The sequence below is a fragment of the Lemur catta genome, chromosome 8 (genome assembly GCF_020740605.2).
Source record: "Lemur catta isolate mLemCat1 chromosome 8, mLemCat1.pri, whole genome shotgun sequence".
NCBI lineage: Eukaryota > Metazoa > Chordata > Mammalia > Primates > Lemuridae > Lemur > Lemur catta.
Genome location: NC_059135.1, coordinates 3,228,260 through 3,246,657, shown reverse-complemented (window position 1 = coordinate 3,246,657; position 18,398 = coordinate 3,228,260). Strand labels below are relative to the sequence as shown.

The 18,398-nt window shown below is 51.9% G+C and overlaps 1 protein-coding gene across 4 annotated transcripts in view; it reads right to left on the bottom strand.

The window, feature by feature from the left end:
* COL6A3 (collagen type VI alpha 3 chain) overlaps positions 1-18,398 on the bottom strand; it is an 82,044-nt gene that overhangs the window by 40,738 nt on the left and 22,908 nt on the right. For 2 of the 4 annotated variants that reach the window (XM_045558698.1, XM_045558699.1), the window contains exons 3-8: positions 16,668-17,270; positions 11,249-11,833; positions 7,288-7,860; positions 5,286-5,894; positions 2,603-3,208; positions 503-1,117 (exon numbers count right to left, since the gene is read on the bottom strand). In XM_045558698.1, coding sequence (XP_045414654.1) covers positions 503-1,117; positions 2,603-3,208; positions 5,286-5,894; positions 7,288-7,860; positions 11,249-11,833; positions 16,668-17,270 — 3,591 coding nt within the window. Of the gene's footprint in view, positions 1-502; positions 1,118-2,602; positions 3,209-5,285; positions 5,895-7,287; positions 7,861-8,968; positions 9,569-11,248; positions 11,834-16,667; positions 17,271-18,398 lie in introns of all 4 variants that reach the window. The other 2 variants (XM_045558701.1, XM_045558700.1) reach the window with 2 other exon arrangements.

Sequence of the window (18,398 nt, the reverse complement as noted above, 5' to 3'; positions counted from 1 at the left end):
TGTGGTTGGTGCAGGGACCCACTTTGCTCTTGGCAGCCAGGAACATGGGCTGGGAGCTGCAGGTGGACAGTGTCAAGTCCTCCAGGGAGGTGTTTCCTGATGGCCACACCAGTCTGAGGAAGGAGGCGTGCCTGGACCAGGGTGGGCATCCCGCCACTGGGCATGGGCTGACGTCAAAGTCACGTTCGTGGGGAATGGCCTGGCTGATCCCAAGGATGCTGTCCTATTCTGAGTGCCAACGTGCTTGCGATTACCGCTCAATGCACCTTAGCAGAACCCTTCACAGTTAGCCTCAGGAATGGCAGATCAAGGATCACGTGCTTTCTGGGATATGTTTCTCTCTATAATTTCAACTGAACTATTTGTCCAGCACTTAATTTCTAATATTACCTGCAGAAGCAACCTTGAGAGAAGAAAAGTACTAAAATGAATGCTAGTTACTTTTTTAATTAAACAAAAAATCGATGGCTCACTCCATAGGCATGAGACACACAGCTCGTACCTGGCCGTGAAGGAGGCAGCTGGTCCACCCCTGGCGGTGCGGGAGTGACTCCAGAGGGTTCAAATGAGCTCATGACCCTCTGGTCTAAGCTGGGAAGCTCCGTGAACTCTCGCACTGTGAAGACCAGTCTGGGGTCGTTGGTGATGGTCTGCAGCTCGGCTCTGTCGATGTTCCGGTCTCCTACCCCTAAACTCACAATCCCCGAGGAGCGTATCACCTGGGCAAACCTGGAAACATCATCCTGGGATTTTCCACCCAGGACCAGCACCAGGTGTTGGGGCACCCCGTCTTCTATCCGGCTCCCAGCCGACTTCACGAAGAGATTTCTTGCCACGAACTCCAGAGCTCTGCCAGTGTTCAGCGGGGACCCCCCTTTGAACCTCAGGCGCCGGACGGCTTCCAGCACAGGGGCCTGGGACCTGTAAGTCTTCAGATAGAATTCCGGGAAGACATCATTGCTGAACTGCACCATCCCGATTCTCACTTTGTTGGGCCCAATGTTGAGTCTCCGAACAATCCTGCTCACAAAATCTCGAATGTGTGCGATGCCATCAGACCTAACGCCGTCAGAGCTGTCGACTAGAAAGACGATGTCAGCAGCATCACTCTCAGCAGCTGCAGGTAAAAGAAAGAAAAGAGGAACACTCAGTGTGGAACCAGCCCCCATCCAGCTGTGTTTCTGAACTCTGCGTCACGTCGCATCGTAATATGAATCAACCTTAAAATTATACCCCAATACACATGGGTTGTTCGCGTCTTCGGCTTTTTGAAATTAACCATTAAAAATTAGACCTTTGTCACCAAAACAATGTCTGCTTCTTGACATATTTTAAGTTCTCCACAGCTTTTTCTTTCTGAGTTTGCTCCAATTTTAGCTTTGTGGTCTAGGTTACCACTAACTTTATAAATATAAGAGCATTTAGAAACTAATCCTGAATTTCCACGACCTACAGAGTCACGAACCGTTACTACCAGAGAGACTGACTTCGCAGGGGTGGATCTTTGTTGTCCAAGGAGAGACAGACATCTGAGGTCAGAGGTCCTCGCCCTGTCGGAGGCCACCCCTCCGTGAGTGACAGCCGTCAGGGTCCCGACTCCATCCCCGTGACCGGTCCTGGCTCAGCCCAGGGGCACAGCACGTCCAACACAACGCTGTGGACAGCGTCTCCGCGACGCTCCCCGGGTATCTGCTTCCTTCTATTTCTTTTGCTCGCACCTCCCTAGCATTTGTACAGAGTTTTTATTTTCACTATTATTTCCCCTATTTTCTACACGAGTCCATTTTTAACTATAAAATGAGTCAAAAGGACCCAGGGAAAATGAGCCACATTTTCCTATTAGTTAGAATTTTATGTGTTTCTCAGATGCCACTTGATTAAACTAACAAGCTGCCACTCAACACATTTCAACCCGCCTTTGGCCTCGCGCTCTTCTGGGCCAGTCACCGTGTGCGCAGCGCAGTGAGCCGAGCGGGGCGCATCCTGGACCATTCGCTCTGGGAAAGGGCGAGCCAGCCCGGCAGCAGGGTGCTGGCCCGGCACACACAGCCTCAGCTTTCCTCTTGGGCACAACACCAATGTCAGACAAGGCCGCTCTGCAACTGTGAGGCACCAAGACGACAGTGCGCCCACTTTGTAGCCACATCGGGACACAGACAAAAAGGAACTGGTGCTCCAGACCACAAGAACAGCAAGCACCCTGGCCTGGCTGACGGGAGTGACAGCTGCTGCCCCACCCACGCCCCCAAGTCCTTCCCCCTCCAGGTCAGGTCTGCGGAGACAGCCAGGCGTAGTCACCTCACTGCTGCGCGACACCCAATCCAGGCCGCCGTCCCACCTCCTCGAGGCCTCCACACAGTGACCCACACTGCTCAGGTTCCCTAAGGCCCTTCTCGCACCCTCGCCCTGAGCTGCCCCGTGGCTGGCTGGGGTGCACGTCGCCCAGCGTGGCCAGCGGCAGGTGTGTCCCGGTGGGCGTGGACAGCATAAACGTCCAGGAGCAACACCTGTACTTGAATTCATCATGAGTGCCGTGGCCTTTGAGCCTGTTTGCTTACTATCGACCACACTCTGAGGACAGCGATCGCCACGACGAGCTCACCTGGGGGAGGGTAGCGGGTGCTGGCCAGCAGGCGCTGGATCTGCTCGGAGGTGAGGGTGGTGATGGGCGTGAGCAGCTTCTGCTCCAGGCTGGGCAGCTCGCGGAAGGTGCTCACCGAGAACACGTACTCGGGGCTCAGCGCGATCTTCACCAGCTCCTCCTGGTCGGCGTTCCTGGCCACCGCGAAAGGCGCCACGCCGAACTGCTTGAGCTCCACGGCGGGGTCGTCCACCTCGTCGTCAGACTTCCCGGAGGAGACGAGGACCAGGAACTGCGGGACGCCCTCCTCGATGCGGCTCCCCAGCGGCCTCTTGAAGATGTTCCTGGACACGTACTCCAGGGCGCTGCCCACGTTGGCCTGCGTCCCGCCCTTGGGCCGCAGCCGCCTCACCGCGTTCTGCACCTCGTCCTTGCTGGAGTGCGCGTTCAGCAGGAACTCCACCTTGGGGTCCTCGCTGAACTGGATGACGGCCACGCGCGTGGTGTCGAAGCCCACGTCCAGGTAGTCCACCAGCCGCTCCACCAGGGTGCGGATGTACTGGAACTCGGGCGCGGCACTCTGGGACCCGTCGATGAGAAACACCACGTCCTTCTTGCTGCCGACACCTGTGAACCAACCAAATGCCACGATGGCGTCATCCTTATTGGCACCAAATTCTTTTATTTTTAGAGAGACAGAGTCTCACTCTGTCACCTGGGCTGGATGGAGTGCAGTCACACTATAGCTTATTTCAGCCTTAAACTCCTAGCTCAAGCAATCCTCTAGCCTCGGTCTCCTGAGTTGCTGGGACTACAGGTGCTTGTCACCACATCCAGCTAATTTTTTTTTTATTTTTTGCAGAGACAGGGTCTTGCTATGTTGCCCAGGCTGGTCTCGAACTCCTGGCCTCAAGCAATCCTCCTGCCTTGGCCTCCCAAAGTACTGGGATTACAGGCCTGAGCTACTGCACCAGCTGGCACCAAATTCTTAGCATTAATGAGCCCCCTCCCAGTTTATCCTGGAGTTAAAGGTCCTACTACCAACTACCATAGTTAAAATACCAGTCCAAGGAGGGAGTGGTGGGCATTTCAGTGTGTGCACAGCAGGGAGAAGAGGAACAAAGGATGAAGGAGAGTAGCCCGAGGGAGGCGGAACCAGAAGAGCTACGACTGCAGCAGGTGAGGGCAGAGCTGCAGGAAGGACGGATCCCAGCTTCATCCATGCTGCTCATGGACCAAGGAAGATGGCGTCTGAGACGGGCCACTGGCTTCGCCAGGTGGAGGGACCGTGACAACAGCACTGTGGGGGAGGGGTGAGGATGAAGGACAGATTAGGGCCAGTTCCAAGAGGGCAGGAGGAGAGGAATCATTCAGAGCACAGACAAGTCTTCAAACGGAGACGGGTGCCGCCGGAGAGCAGCGGGCGTCAGAGGGAGTTCTTAAGAGAGAAGAGAGAGCCACGCATCTCATTCTGCTGGAATCATCCAGTGCTGAGCAGAGTGGTGGCATAGGGGGAGGAGAACGGCAGACCATGCCGTGGACCAGGTGAGAGGAGGGCTGAGGAGGCAGAGATGGGTCACCGGCAACAGCAGGCACCAAGAAAGACATGGCGGGCACCAGGGGACCTTCTGGAAGTCTGCTTACGGCTTACTTGCGTTGTCTTGGTGAAAGGAGATTCAAGGTGACCAGCTGAGCAAGCTGAGGGGGACAGGCATGGAAACGGGAAGAGGGAGGAGGAGGGCAGAAAATGGCCATTGCAAAGAGCGGGAGAGCAAGGGGACGAGGAGCCCTGTACGATTAAAGGAAAGAAACTGCATGCACACCACGACGACATCCCCAAGGTGCACCCAGCATCCCTGGGGGCTCAGGTGCGTCGAGGGGAGGGTCCCCTGCAGCTCCTGCCGGGAAACGCTGTGCTCCCTCATTGTATCAGAGACACACAAAGAACATCAGCTGGGGGAATAAAAACCTCTTTCACTTTATCCTAAATTTATCAAGCATCTTAGAACATCCTGTGGCGCCTCGTGGGGCACAGAGAGCAGCCCTTGGAGGCGTCCACTGAGGGGCGGATATGTCTCAGCCTCCTCCCTGCTCAGCAGCTGGGGCTCCTGAGTTTTCTAGGTTATTGTCCAGGCCTCAAAAGGAGGAGCAGGAAGCGGGAAATAGAATAAACCACGGTCGGCAGAGTCAATAGCCTTCCTGCCACTTAAGACACTCACTTCTCAGCACCAAGCAAATTCAAAAGTAATCTCCACACTGTGGCTCTGGGGACAGCAGCATGTCAGAGACGATGCCCAGCTCGCAGAGCACCTGTGGGCAGACTCCCTCCGACAACGGGAGGCTGCTGGCTAAAGCTGCCAGGTGGCTCAGGACCGAGTGCACAGGGCTCACCAGTTAGGGCCCCTCCTCTGGGATATCCGGACAGAAGCCTTTGTGCAGAGTCAGGGAGTCGGAACGCTAAGCCCGCATATGCCCCCTGAGGAGAGTTTAATTTGTCCAAAAACATGAATCTTAGCAAACCCCCCACCCCCCAACCTCTGCCATTTCTGCCCATCAAGGCCGAAAAAGGTACAGGGTGCCTAACGATTTTATGTGACTCTAGTTCTCACTCCACGTGGCAGGGGAAGCAAAACTGAAAACGCTTTGGGGCCCACAGTGCAAACAAGTGATGATGACAAGGGACAGGATCCAAAGAACCCCTCACCTGGGCTCGTTGGAGGCAGCAAGACGGGCTGCAGCCGGCTCAGCTCTTCGCGGCTGAGCCGGGCCACCCTCTCGGAGATCACCTGCTGGACGGTCCCCAGCTGGCGGAAGGTGGGGATGGCCACCGCGAAGTCTGGGATGAAGGAGATGGTCTGCATCTCGGAGATGTCGGCGTTCCCGATGCCAATGCCGATGGGCACGGCCCCGCCCCTCTTCACGACCACCGAGGGGCCCCTGACGTCGTCCGCAGACCGGTCGGCCGTGAGGACGATGAGCAGCTGGGGCACGCCCTCCGCTATCCTGCTCCCCGCAGAGCCGACCAGGATGTTCCTCAGGACGAAGTCCAGCGCGGCCCCGGTGTTGGGGGTCGGCCCTCCCAGCAGGGTCAGCCTGCGGATGGCGTTGACCACGCCCTGCTGGTCCATGTACGAATTCAGGTAGAACTCGGGCCTGGTGCGGTCGCTGTACTGCACCACGGCCACGCGCACCCGGTCCGGGCCCACGTCCAGGCTCTCCACCACCCTCTGCACGAACTCCTTCAGCAGGGGGAAGCCGCTGCTGACGCCGTCAGAGCCGTCCATCACAAACACCACGTCCTTTTCACCTGAAACTGGGAGGGGGACAGCGCGATGACCCACACGGGACACGAGAGCCACACATCTTATCAGTGTGGTGGGCTGCATGACAGCCCCCCAGGGACACCCACTTCCAAATCCCTGAACTGGAGAAAAGGACAGAAGTGGTAAAGCTGAGGACTCAGGTATCGTCCAGGTGGCCCCATGTCATCAATCACTCGCGTCCCTCTCAGGGGGACAAGAGAGCCAGAGCTGACAGAGAAGCTGTCAGGATGCCAGCGAGGAGTGGGCAAGGTGAGCTGCTGGCATCGGGGTGGAGGGAGGGGCCTCGCCGAGGAACGCAGGCGCCTCTGGGGGCTGGAGGGGCAGGGAGGGGTGACCCCCTGGGAAGGAACAAGCGCCTCTGGCCCCGCACTTTAGCCCCGTGAGACTGGTTTCCAGTTTCCGGCCTCCAAAACTGTAAGATGACAATTGTTTTTTGTTTTTTGCCACTGAATTTGTGGTCATTTGTTACAGCAGGAACAGGAAACTAATACACCAATATATATAGCCCTTTTATTTTAGAACTTCTCAATGCTTGAAGAGTACTGTCAGCTCTCAAAGGTGTACTGAATAAAAAAAAACGAGGGTAGGAGGAGAGACGGAGCACGGCGAAGCCTGCGTAAGCATTAGCATGTTGCAGAGGGGAGGTCTGAAGGGATTTGCTGCAAGTCACAAGTGGATCCGTGGGAGAAACCGTGACCCGGATGGCCGAGTTACCGCCCAGAGCCAACTGTGAAAGGTCCCAGGCATCAATGTAGACGCTCCAGAGCCTTAGCTTTTAGTCAAAGGGAGAATACATGAAATTAGTTACTCTGTTCAGTGCGTTGGTCTCACCCAATGACAAGCGGTCAGACACAAAGTCACAGTGGCATAGACCAGCCGTCGGGAACTTCAATGCAGCGTTTACGATGGGGACTTATCTGCCTCCTCTGATGCCTTTAATTTTTAATGAATGTAGCGAAGGAATTTTAACACCATGACACCCACTTAAAATAAAGCAGTTGGGGGACTCAGCAGATGAAAACGGCTGTAGCTGTAATGCTACCATGTTGTGTGGCTTTTATTACGCATGCAGTAAAAACGGTGCTTTTCAAAAAAGATTTTAACCACTGATTTCTAAATCTTTATAATGTACCTTATTGTGAATATTCTAATGCTTTTAAACATAATCACCCTGATTCTCCTGTTTTGCCCTAGAGAGCAGCTAGAGCGTCAAATCGAGGGAAGAAAACTCATACTCTATTGTCCTGCTGAAGCCACCGATTAATTTTCCATCGTCCCTGTGAACCCACAGGGTGTCTATCTGAGGACCAGAGACCAGCAGCCCACCCCACTCACGTGCTGGAGAACTGGGCTGCAGAAGCAACCGGCATTTCCCTGGCGTACCTGGTGCTGGCGCCCCGTTGTGCACCGATTTCAGGAGATTCACGAACTGTGGCTGAAGGTCTCCAATCTTGGGAAGCGACTCTGCAGCCAGGATGAAGGCCGGGGAAAGCGCTATCTGCTCCAGCTCGGCGGGGTCCGCGTTCCGGGCTTGGAAGATGAAAGGCACCACCCCGCTCTGCTTCAGGTTACTGGCCGGCTCCTCCACGCGATCTGACGACTTTCCCGCCACCAGCAGCACCAGCAGCTGAAGCACGCCCTCCTCAATCCGGCTGCCGGCGGACTTCACAAAGATGTACCTCTGCGCGTAGTCCAGGGCGTAGCCCAGGTTGAGGGATTTGCCCGTCTTGATCTTCATCCTCTTCACGAGATTCAGGATCTCGGGCTTACTCTGGTGCTCATCGAAGCGCGACTCCACCCGGACGTCGTCGCTGTACTGAGCCACCGCGATGCGGGTCCCGTCCGGTTTCACGTCAAGCTCATCGATGATCTTGTAGAGAAAGTCTCGGACCACAGGGAACTGGCGCAGGAGGTTGGCCGAGCCATCAAAAAGGAACAGAATGTCCCGCTTACTCTCTGCAATGAAAGTGGAGGAGGACACAGTGAGGGATGGGAGCGCGACAGACCCCAGACTGACTCCAGCCCAGCACCTTCTGACAGAGGGACTCACAGTCTCACCCGATGACCACTGTACCAGCAAGAGAGGAGAAAATCCAGGCCACTTGTCATGAAAATGTCCCATTTCAAAACAGTGTGCATCTGCAAAAGCTTAGAACTACTCTATGTGTATATCCAAGCTAGCGTCCTGCTTCCTCAGCAAAGCAAGTCAGCGAGAGTCCCCTCGGGCCCTGTGCTCACATCAGGTGGCAGTCACTCCCGGGGTACAGACAGCACTGTCAAACTGCTATAGATAAAACTATTGAAAATGTGGTTCTTATCGTACTCCTGCTAAAAAACTAATCTCAGTCTCTAGGGACAAAGGCTGACATGGGTTAACAACCCAAGGATAACCAGGCTGCCACAGATCTGCTCTGATTGGATTATCTTCTCATGAAATTTGAGGTTATGGATCAAGACCCAAAATGGTGCCCATCATTGCTGTCCAGCTCAGTGCTCTCCAAACCCCTATAATTGGATAACGGAAAACACAGATGACAGCCTGAATGGGGCTACATTATGTAATGTGAATATTTTTTCAGTTCAGACAGTTCTCAGAACTGTTTTGAGTAGGTTTCAATGGGTTTAGTCCTGCCCATCTGTGTGATGCTGCAAGCCGGTAGACCTAATCCACCCACCTCTCACCACCATAACAATTTGCAAATATAATAATAAGCGAGACTTGCTTTGGAACCCATCTCACCATCAATTAAGATGCAGCCATTGGGCTGGCACTGCAGAACCGTCATAGGAATTAGGGAGGAAGAAAGCTTCTGCATAAAGGGTGAGACAAACGGACAGAACACAAGCTGAATGTTCTAGACTTTGATCAATGAACACCCTTTAGACAGAGAGCCTGCACTTGCTGGTACAGTGTCTCAGGCCCCATTCACCGTATTTCGATGACAGTGAGCCAATTTGTCATTCTACAGTTCGTGACGCTCTCGAGTCTGGATCGGCCAACTACCCGCCGGGGAGGCGTCTGCGGAAGAAAGGGAGTGAGCCCCGCGCAGCAGGGGAGGTTTACCTGGCTGGGCGAGTGGAACTTCCTGCACACCTCCACTAACATACGTGGTTAGGGGCTGAATCAGCTGCTGAGGCAGAGCGGGCAGGGAGCTGAAATCGTCCATGAGATACACCAGGCTCGGGTTAAAAGCAATCTGCTCCAGCTCTGCCTTGTCCGCCTGGCTAGCTCCCACGCAAAAGGTCAGCACGCCCGCGCGCGCCAGGGCATTGGCGGCTTGCAAATAGGAGTCCTGAGACTGCCCGGCTGTGAGCAGGAGCAGCAGCTGCGGCACGTGTTCACGGATCCTGCTGCCGCCAGCTTCGGAGAAGTGGTTGGCATGGACATAGCTCAGGGCCGAGCCAGTGTTCAGGCCCGAACCCCCCTGCAGCTGCAGCTGCCTCAGGTGAGCAAGCAGCTCTGACTTGGTCTGGTATGTGTTTAGAGAGAACTCCGTCACCGGAGTGTCACTAAATTGCACTAAACCAACACGAATGTTGTCATTTCCAACATCAAGGCTGTTAACTAGGTTCATTACAAAGTCACGCACATAAGGGAAATTGGTTTTTCCAACGTTGACCGATCCATCCAAAAGAAAGATGATATCCCTTTTGTTTACGTGAACTGCAGTGAAGCACAGAAAACAAAGTGAGACATACACAACTGCGGAGGGTTCTATCATGTGTGCCCACAACAGGTGCACACATGCCAACATTTAGGACACAGAGACAGTCAGCGCGGCAAAGCATCTCCATCTCGCAAAATATGGCAGACGGCTGCATATTTTCCTCCAGTGGTGGCTGGTGCTTGGGAGACATATTGACAGCCAAGTTTACAAAACCAAGTTGGCTCACAGAGAGATAGAGCACCAAAGCTAGAATGCTTGCAACCAACAAAAATTATCAGAATTCTTGAAATAGAACATTCGTTCCCTGGAAATAAGTTCTACATGGCTCCTCTGCCTTTCTGCATGACTCATCCTTGTGACCAGAGTCACAGCCAGGTTCACGTGTGCACAGCCGTGTCCTCTGCGGCCCACCCCTCTACACTCACAGGAGGTTTTCCACCCACAACTTAGAAGCAGTCAGCCCATGTTACCCTGAGAACGTGAGTTCCCTAAGTCTACAAAAAAATAACAAAGTAGGCTGTTCTCGTTCTGAAGTCTTCCCTAGACCACCCATTCTTCATTCTCTCCTGGCACTCTTCCCCTCTCAGGGTGCCACAGCCTTGCCGGGCAAGCATCCAACAGGGTGCCCAGGGGTTCCCCCAAAGGGAGAGGATGGGATCGTGGGTACTTGGTGAAATACAAAGAGACTATTTGCTAGGCTTGGCCAAAGTCATACACATGAAGAATAAAGAGTATAATTCTCAAATTAGAGTACTTTCCCCCAACACATTTAGCATGTGCCTTTAATAATTTATTTCTCATTTCTCCGTGACACCTCACTGTAATTGAGACCTCACAACTAATTTTATCTTATGTTTATCAGGTTGAACTTTGGCTATAAAAGTGTGGATTAAAAGTTTATTGAAATTTTTAAAGAGAGAGAGAGGTTTTCGGAAGACCAGAGAAGGTGACAAGAGAGCAGGTATCCATGCGACACAGGACACGCATGAGCAGCCCTACGGTGGCCAGGTGTGCGCGGCGGGAAAGCTGGACTCGTGATATGCATCTTCTTCATTAAGGATGGTGGACTGTACTTACGCAGTTCATAAGCTCATAGACCTTTACAGTGTCTCAAAAAATAGCTTTTCACTGACAATGATCATGTGAAATGAGGGATTTTAAGAACCACTGGGTTTGGTCTCCACACCTAGCCATTCAGCATACTTTCCCATCGGGGGGAATCCCTTAGAGAGGGGAGACAGGGGTAAAAAGTGGGGAGACTGTGCCCTGATGGGGCGGCTGGGGCTGGTGAGGAGCCCGTCAGCTCGGGACCGGAAGGAGCCAGGGCACCTCGGTGGTGAGGAGGCGGCTGAGTCACCAGTAGGAACAGAGGAGGACGGGGACCTGGCCCGGAATAGGAACTGAGACGTGACCGTCTCGGCCAGAGGCTTCAAAGACAGGTGCCCGCACGGTCCTCGAGTTTAAGGCATACAATTCTCATCACATGAAATTTTACCTTCTGACATTTTGAACCATACGATTCTCAACCCAGGACAAAAGGAAACCTGAAATAAATCTTGTTTCATCCTTTAACAATTGTCTCTTAGCTAAACACAAATAACATGGCATTTTGTGCTTTTCTCCAAGGTCTTCCCCAGACACTCCCCAGCGTGTGTCTGAAGCCATTGTCACCGTACCTTCAGTGGTTCCGGAGAGGGTCCTGAGGGGCGCCAGCAGGCCGGGCAGGATGCCTTGCAGCGGGGCGGCCCGGAACTCCGCGGGAGCGAACACCAGGGAGGAGTCAAAAGCGATCTCGTCCAGCTCAGCCCGGTCGGCAGCCTTGCTCCCGACGGCAAAGACCATGATGTTGCTTTTCTTCAGCTCCTGGGCGGGCTGGCTGACCTCATCTAGGGACTTACCGCCTGTGAGCAGCACCAAGAGCTTGGGGACCCCCTCGGCAGCCCGGTAGCCGGCCGAGTCCGTGAACAGGTTGTTGCGCACGAAGTTCAGCGCGGCGCCCGTCCGCAGGGCCCCGCCGTCCAGGGGCTTCATTGCCCGCACCGCGGCGACGACTTCCCTCTTGTTCGGGTAGCTAGTGAAATAGAACTCGGGCCGAACCGTGTCTGCGTACTGCGCCACTGCCACTTGGATGAGGTCCTGTCCGATTTCCAGCCTCTGGATGACTTTGGCAACGAAGTCTCGGACGGCATTGAAGCTGGCCGGTCCCAGAGCGGATGTGCCATCCACCAGGAAGACTATGTCTCTCTTGTTCACTTCGATAACTGCAGGCAGCGACACGAGAGTGTGAGCAGAGTGCCCTCACCAGCCTCATTCAGCAATGACTCTCTACAAGGCTAACGCTATTTAAAGCATGCTCTCATTTGCTCTGGCCAATGTGACATCAGGGGCGCCCCGAGAGGAATTTGTCACAACATACACATTAGTCACAGTTGCATCCTCCCCCTGCAGGTAGGCTGGCTCCCCTCCTACCCTTCCTACTCTTCGAACTTTTTACAAAATAGCTATACAAAAACCAATTGAGTTTTAGTAGCCACCCATTTAGCATGCTGTCACCAAAACCTCGGTAAGTCCTTTCCTGCCGTAAATATCTAACTTGGCCAGGATGAAGCCATCGCTTGAGTGAGTGAAGAATCCACAGCATCTGCCTAGCAAGCCCTCGAGTCACAGCCTTGGTTTCAACAGCGGGCATCGCCAAGTGCAAAATCTGAAAGACCCTACGCATCCCCATTCTCTTCAGTTCTATCTTCAGTTTTCAAGCAAAAATAAATTACTTAACATAAACCTTATGAAGGGAAAATCAGCATCCAAGCCAGCCAGTGCCACAAACGTTCTTCACGTGAGAGACCTGTGCTACAAAGTCCTAAGTAACATGGGGAGACTGTTGTAACTTAACCACAAACCACAAAGCAGAAACGCCTCCCCGAGACCACGGTCTCATAGCGACTGTGAGCCGCAGCTGCCGATGTGCAGCCAGCCCCGCCCGCGTCTGGAGAGCGGTGAGCCCCCTCAGACCACAGCACCCCGTCCAGAAACCTGACGGCGTGCCGAGGCTTATATGGACACAAATCATCCGCCTGAGAGAGGAGTGTTTGCAAAGGAGTCCTCTGTTACTCTGTGCCGTCGGAAAGAGTGTATGGCATGTTGGTTTTGTAATGCTGGACAGAGGAAAGAGGCTTGGAATGAAGGTAAGGAAGAACTTTCCAGGAATTGGAGCGACCTCCTGTAACAAATCTTTAAGATATGGCTTATTCCTAGCTGTCTGGACAGGAGGCTGGGGGTATGATGCCTGATGTCAGAATCACTGACACGTGCCTTAAAAAATCATTTTACGACAGCAACACCTCATTTACACACCTTCAGCACGGAGAGGAGGTCTGCTGTTCTAGCAGAAGGGTGACACTTCCTGCACTAACATCTGCCATACAACTACGCCGTTACCTGCTGGCCTCGCAGCGTACGCAGAGCATCGTTTTACCTTTTCTCGATATTTCATGGTCATTGTTGTGAACATCATTTCCAGGCTTTCCGCCCCTCCTTTGATTTAGAACTTGCGTCTCTCTGGGCTACCCCTTCGATTCTGGTTTAAAATATCTTAGCAGATAAACCTGAACGTGTAGGTGTCTGGTGGATTTCTCACGCCCTTACGCCGTTAGAGAGAACACACATACTCGCACACACACACACACACACACACACACACACACACACTCTATCTGCACTGACTACGCCACACATCCACCCTGCTCCTTGCCCCACACCCAGTGGCCCGGACAGTTACATCAGTCGTTATGAGCCCTGGCAGTGGCACGGCATATGGGGCAGGAGGCCAATGTCACACTCAGCCCTCCCAGATTTTAATGTCTCCTGCCGCTGCATCACTATAAATTCAGCCAGTGGGCAGAGGGCAGGGCTGACACCCAGGTCCGGTGGAACACAGAATCGGCTCTGGGAATCTCGGTGGTTCCATGCCACGGTCCCCTCTGACTAGGTAAGAGGTCACTTATGTTTGATGTTTGTCTAAAGTCCTGGGAACTCGTAACAGGTAATACACCTAGAACCACACTTAGCCAATTAAAATAAGCACTGAAAGTACCAATGGCCCAAATAATAATTAAATTCCTGCATCTACCTCGTGGTTCTGACACTAGTCACCTGACCTTTGCAGAGTCGTGTCATTTCTCCGGGTTTCTGTCTCCTCCTCTGTAAGACCTAGGGGCTGCACCCCGGAATTCCTTAAATCCAGTTATAAAAACCTTGTGATTCTCACAGCTGCCTCTTCTGGGAGCCACGGCCTGGATGCATCAGGGTTTCCTCTGCCTGGCGTGAAACGCCGACCCTAACAGAGCCGCCTCCAACCTTTCACGCTGTTCTGCTGGGCCTGAGTGTGTGGCCTGGTTGGGAGGTGACCTGGAAGGTCCTACTGCTCAGTGGCCCTGCTGCACGACCCTCTTCGGCCCCTGCTCCTGTGACTGACACCTGCACTTCCCGACCCAGGCCCTGGCAGCCCTCGGCCGCCAAGGAGTAGGGGTGAGCATCCTCTCACTTCAACCTACTGCTTCCAAATAAATTCTCCTCAAATGTGCAAATCCCCATCGCTCTTCCCCAGAGCTGTGTGCTCTCACTCTGTCGCCCAGGCTGGAGTGCAGCGACGCCATCATAGGTCACTGCAGCCTCGAACTCCTGGGCTCCAGGGACCCCCCACCTTCTTGGTCTCTTAAGTAGCTGGGACCACAGGAGCACACCCCCACACCTAGCCCCCATTCATTCTGTCACAGCCCGGTTTAGTGCCCTCATGTAACACTTTGGGAACATCCTGTTTGTCATTAGTTTACATTTTTATTATCTCTCCCACTGCACTACAGCAGAGCAGAAGCCCGGTCTATCTCGCTCACCAGCCCTGCGTCTCCAGCACTTGGCACATACCAGATGGTCGAGAATATTTGTTGAAAACAAGTTAACCATGAATATTAAAGATGGTGTTTGTAATCAAGGAGTAAAAACTCTGGTTAGCTAGGGAAAATCTGAAATGATGGCCACGTGCTGCCCATTTTAATTAAAAAGTTGAGACTCCTCCTGGAACAGACGTTTCTTCATCTAGTACAACTCCTTTGCCATAAATTCCAGAAATCAGGGCCCAGAGAGCCTGCATGACCTGCCCAGCATCACACAGCGGGTCCACGTAAGACCCGGAATAGAAGACCAGGTTTCCCATCTGCAGCTGTGGTGTTTATGAAACACAGGAAATAGTTTGCTTCCACAAGTATGCAGGCCCAGGCAAACCTCAGTAGGTTGCAAATTTTCACTTGATTGTTTCCTGAATTGCCAGGGTCACAACCAGCCCCACAACGGACATGAGCACTAGCAGCTCTGGGCCCTGCATTCCACTGTTCGCTGTCCACTTCCGCTCGGAACATTCCACTCAGGGTCTGACCTCCCTATTAGCTCACCAGAAGGACTTTGGTCCGTTCTCTGGTCCCGCCGAGCGAGGGGGAAGCCGGAAAACTGTACAAGGAGAAACACGAGCCCCACAGGATGGGCCCATCTGACCTCGGTAAACGCCAGAGAGAGAATTCTCTAGAAAGTAACGTTCACAGACACTCTTCTCACTGCATCACCAGGTCACCGTTCCAACGTCCAAATTAAGTAAAGATGTCACAGTCCTGAGCTTTCTGCCTACAGTTTTCATTACAACCAAAGCCCTGTTTTCAAGTCACTTGGAGCAAGTTTAAGCTACCTCCCTTTGAATGCTGTGACCCTTGTAAGGAAAGGTGGCCCTGTGATCTTTACACGGATGCAGCCCTGGAACTAACGACCAGCAAAGGGCTACGAGGCAGAGGTCAGTTCCACACGTGAGTAGGTATCAGTGTTTTTAATTAAGAACTTAAAATGCTCTGCTCTTAATTTCATACAGTGGCATATTACCCCAGAAAGTTCACTTGTCAATTACTGTCACTCATTTCTCAAAGGAAAACCTACCTGGAGCCCCAGCTGTTACAATGAGTAAAGCAGTATTTTACCACAATATTTATTTTATAGACCCGGACATGCAGCCTTTCCTTATAAAGTCAGCAACTAAGAGCTGTGAGGATATGTTATTTCCCCCAAGAAAATGTGAATGGCTGGTTGCAGGTGATGACCAGCGTCTTACATGAGCTCGGTGTTCATATTCCAACTCCCACTGAGCTCACGTGCTGGAGGACGGTCAAGAGCAAGGTCTTATATTCAAGGACAAATCTTCTCAGAGCATCCCAGGGCGTACACAACACTGGGGAGTTGGGGGCCCCAGTGTCCCTAATTTACCGAGTAACATCCTATTGGCTTGACCTGATAGGTCTTGAAACTGATACAGTCGGAAAGTGGCTGATGTCTCAGCAAACAGCTCATCAGCTGGAGGAACCCAGCCTGCCGTGTCTTTTAAGTATATGTTTGTTATGTGACTTGGTTGGTTGTTTTATGTTTTTTAAATTATTCCTATTGGCTATTTACCAAAGGCCTTCCATCTGAGTCTATATCATAATCTTGCCACTCAGAACAATCACTCCTAAACTTGACAAACACGGGGAAAAAATTTTTACAAACATTCCATCAAGTGAATGCCCTGTTATTTCTTACCTTCAGAAGTGTAACGCTCAGTACCCCAGCACGAAAGGACTTTGAGACAACCTCACTCCTCCATTGCATTTTGGAAAGCACATGTCTAACATGCTGACTGTTAGAGGTCAATGCCTTGCCTGGGGTAGTTTTCTCAGAATTGCAGTGAGCCCCTCAAATCCATTTTAAGATGACTGGATTATAAGTAACATGGATGTTGAATAATCTCAGAGTAACAGGTTTGTTGAGTTTGCTTTAAAAGCGCACTTTCTCAACAACTCACACTTCAACCAGAGCTTCCCATTCACTCACTAATCTTCAGTTTTTCCAAACACTGCAGCGACCACAAACATCACACCCAGGAGCGAGCTTCCGGGGACAGACTGGGCTGCGGGTACTTACAGGGTCTCCCGAGGTGGGTCATTCTGGTGCCCACCTCACTCCTACGAAAACCAAGACACAAACACCCCACTCCCATGCAGATGGCGAGAAGAGCATACATACCTTGTGTGACAATGGTTGGCGGTTGCAAGACAATGTGCCTTTGGGCCACGCCAACAATGAACGGCAGTAATTGCTCCTGGAGGTCCCCAAAGCTACGGAATTCCGGGACAGTAAACACCAAGTTGTCATCGGTAGCTATGTGCCGAAGCTCTGCCCTGGAGGCGGCCTGGGCTCCGAGGCCGAATGAGAACACGCTAGCCTGCTTCAGTGCTACCACCCCGTCACGAATCTCGTCACTAGACGGCCCGGCACTTATGAGGACCAGCACCTGGGGAACCCCTTCCTCTGCTCGGCTGCCCCCTGCCCGGGTGAAGTGGTTCTCCACCACGAAATCAAGGGCGAGGCCGATGTTGGCCAACTCCCCGCCAGCAAACCCGAGGGCCTTCACTGCATCTAGAACCTGCGCCTTGGTGGAGTAGGTGTCCAAGGAGAACACGGTTCTGGGCGCATCGCTATACTGGACCACCCCCACTCGGATCTGCTGCGTTCCGATTGACAGTCTCTCAAGGAGATTTACAAGGAAGTCGCGAATGACAGCGAAATGGACACTTCCGGTGTTGTTTGATCCATCAATAAGGAAAATAATGTCAGCAGAGTCTTGTGCTTTAAAAGAAAGAAATGCAAAAAACGTGAAAGCATTAGAACAAGTGACCACATGCGTTATTCAGTGTTCTGACATGTTTCTTTGGAAACCAATAAGAAACACGAAATATGGACAAATGAAACACATGTTGATTAAGGAAGGTGAAATTCTCTTTTAGTTCCGCATTCTGAATGGATAAGAGGCAACTTTTTAGAAATCACGGTGCAACGTAGCAGCATTTATAGCAATTTTTCATTTGTGCCATTTTTGTAGTTAAATTTCAAAATATCATGTTCACTTTTCTGAGGGAAAAACCTTGGGTACCTATGCGAGAAATTTCTACTAAATTTGGAGGGAAATGTAGTTGGAGAATATAATGAGTAGACTAACAAAAACTGAAAAATTATTTCTAATTTTTGGTCATTTCTTCTGCCTCCGAGAACAATTGTAAGAATTTTTTTGTACAAAGCCACAGCTACAAAGCAGAATCTCAGAGTCACACTCTGGGGACTCGTCACCCCAGTGTGTCCCTTGATTCCTGGAGCTGCTGTCATTTCTTCTCTTTTTCTTTGAAAACCAAGATGGCCAACTATACGCAACTCTTCAAACTACTTTTAAAGGTTTCATTTTAAAACCATTTTGGTGAATTTTTTTGTTTGATTTTCTTTCCTTGCACAATGTTCCGGTAAATGACACGCAGATGCAGGTCTGGGACGGAGCTACGTGCTCTGCCATTGCCTCTGTATCCAGCCATGTAATGCGGAACAACGTTAAGCAGGGTGATATGAAACCAGTCATGACATAATTATCCAACCTTCTTTTTATGACATCCTAAGCTAATTACCTCGCAGGACCATTAACCTCTAACAAGCCCCTACTCAGAATGAGCTCTGGTGCATACTATACTAAGGACATAAAAACAGCTGATGGTGAAGCTGAAGCTTCCATCTCATTACTGAGAACGGGGGTTACACAAAGCCCAGAGCAAGGAGTCGTGATCAGTAAGTCGACACACTGGAGCAGGGAATTTCAGCAGCTCAGTTAAAACATTTACATTATACTGATTTAAACTAGAGGAAAAGAAAAATTACCCTGGTAAATGTTTTTAAAAATTTAAGGATGTATTAGGAACAGGAAGAGTTGTTACC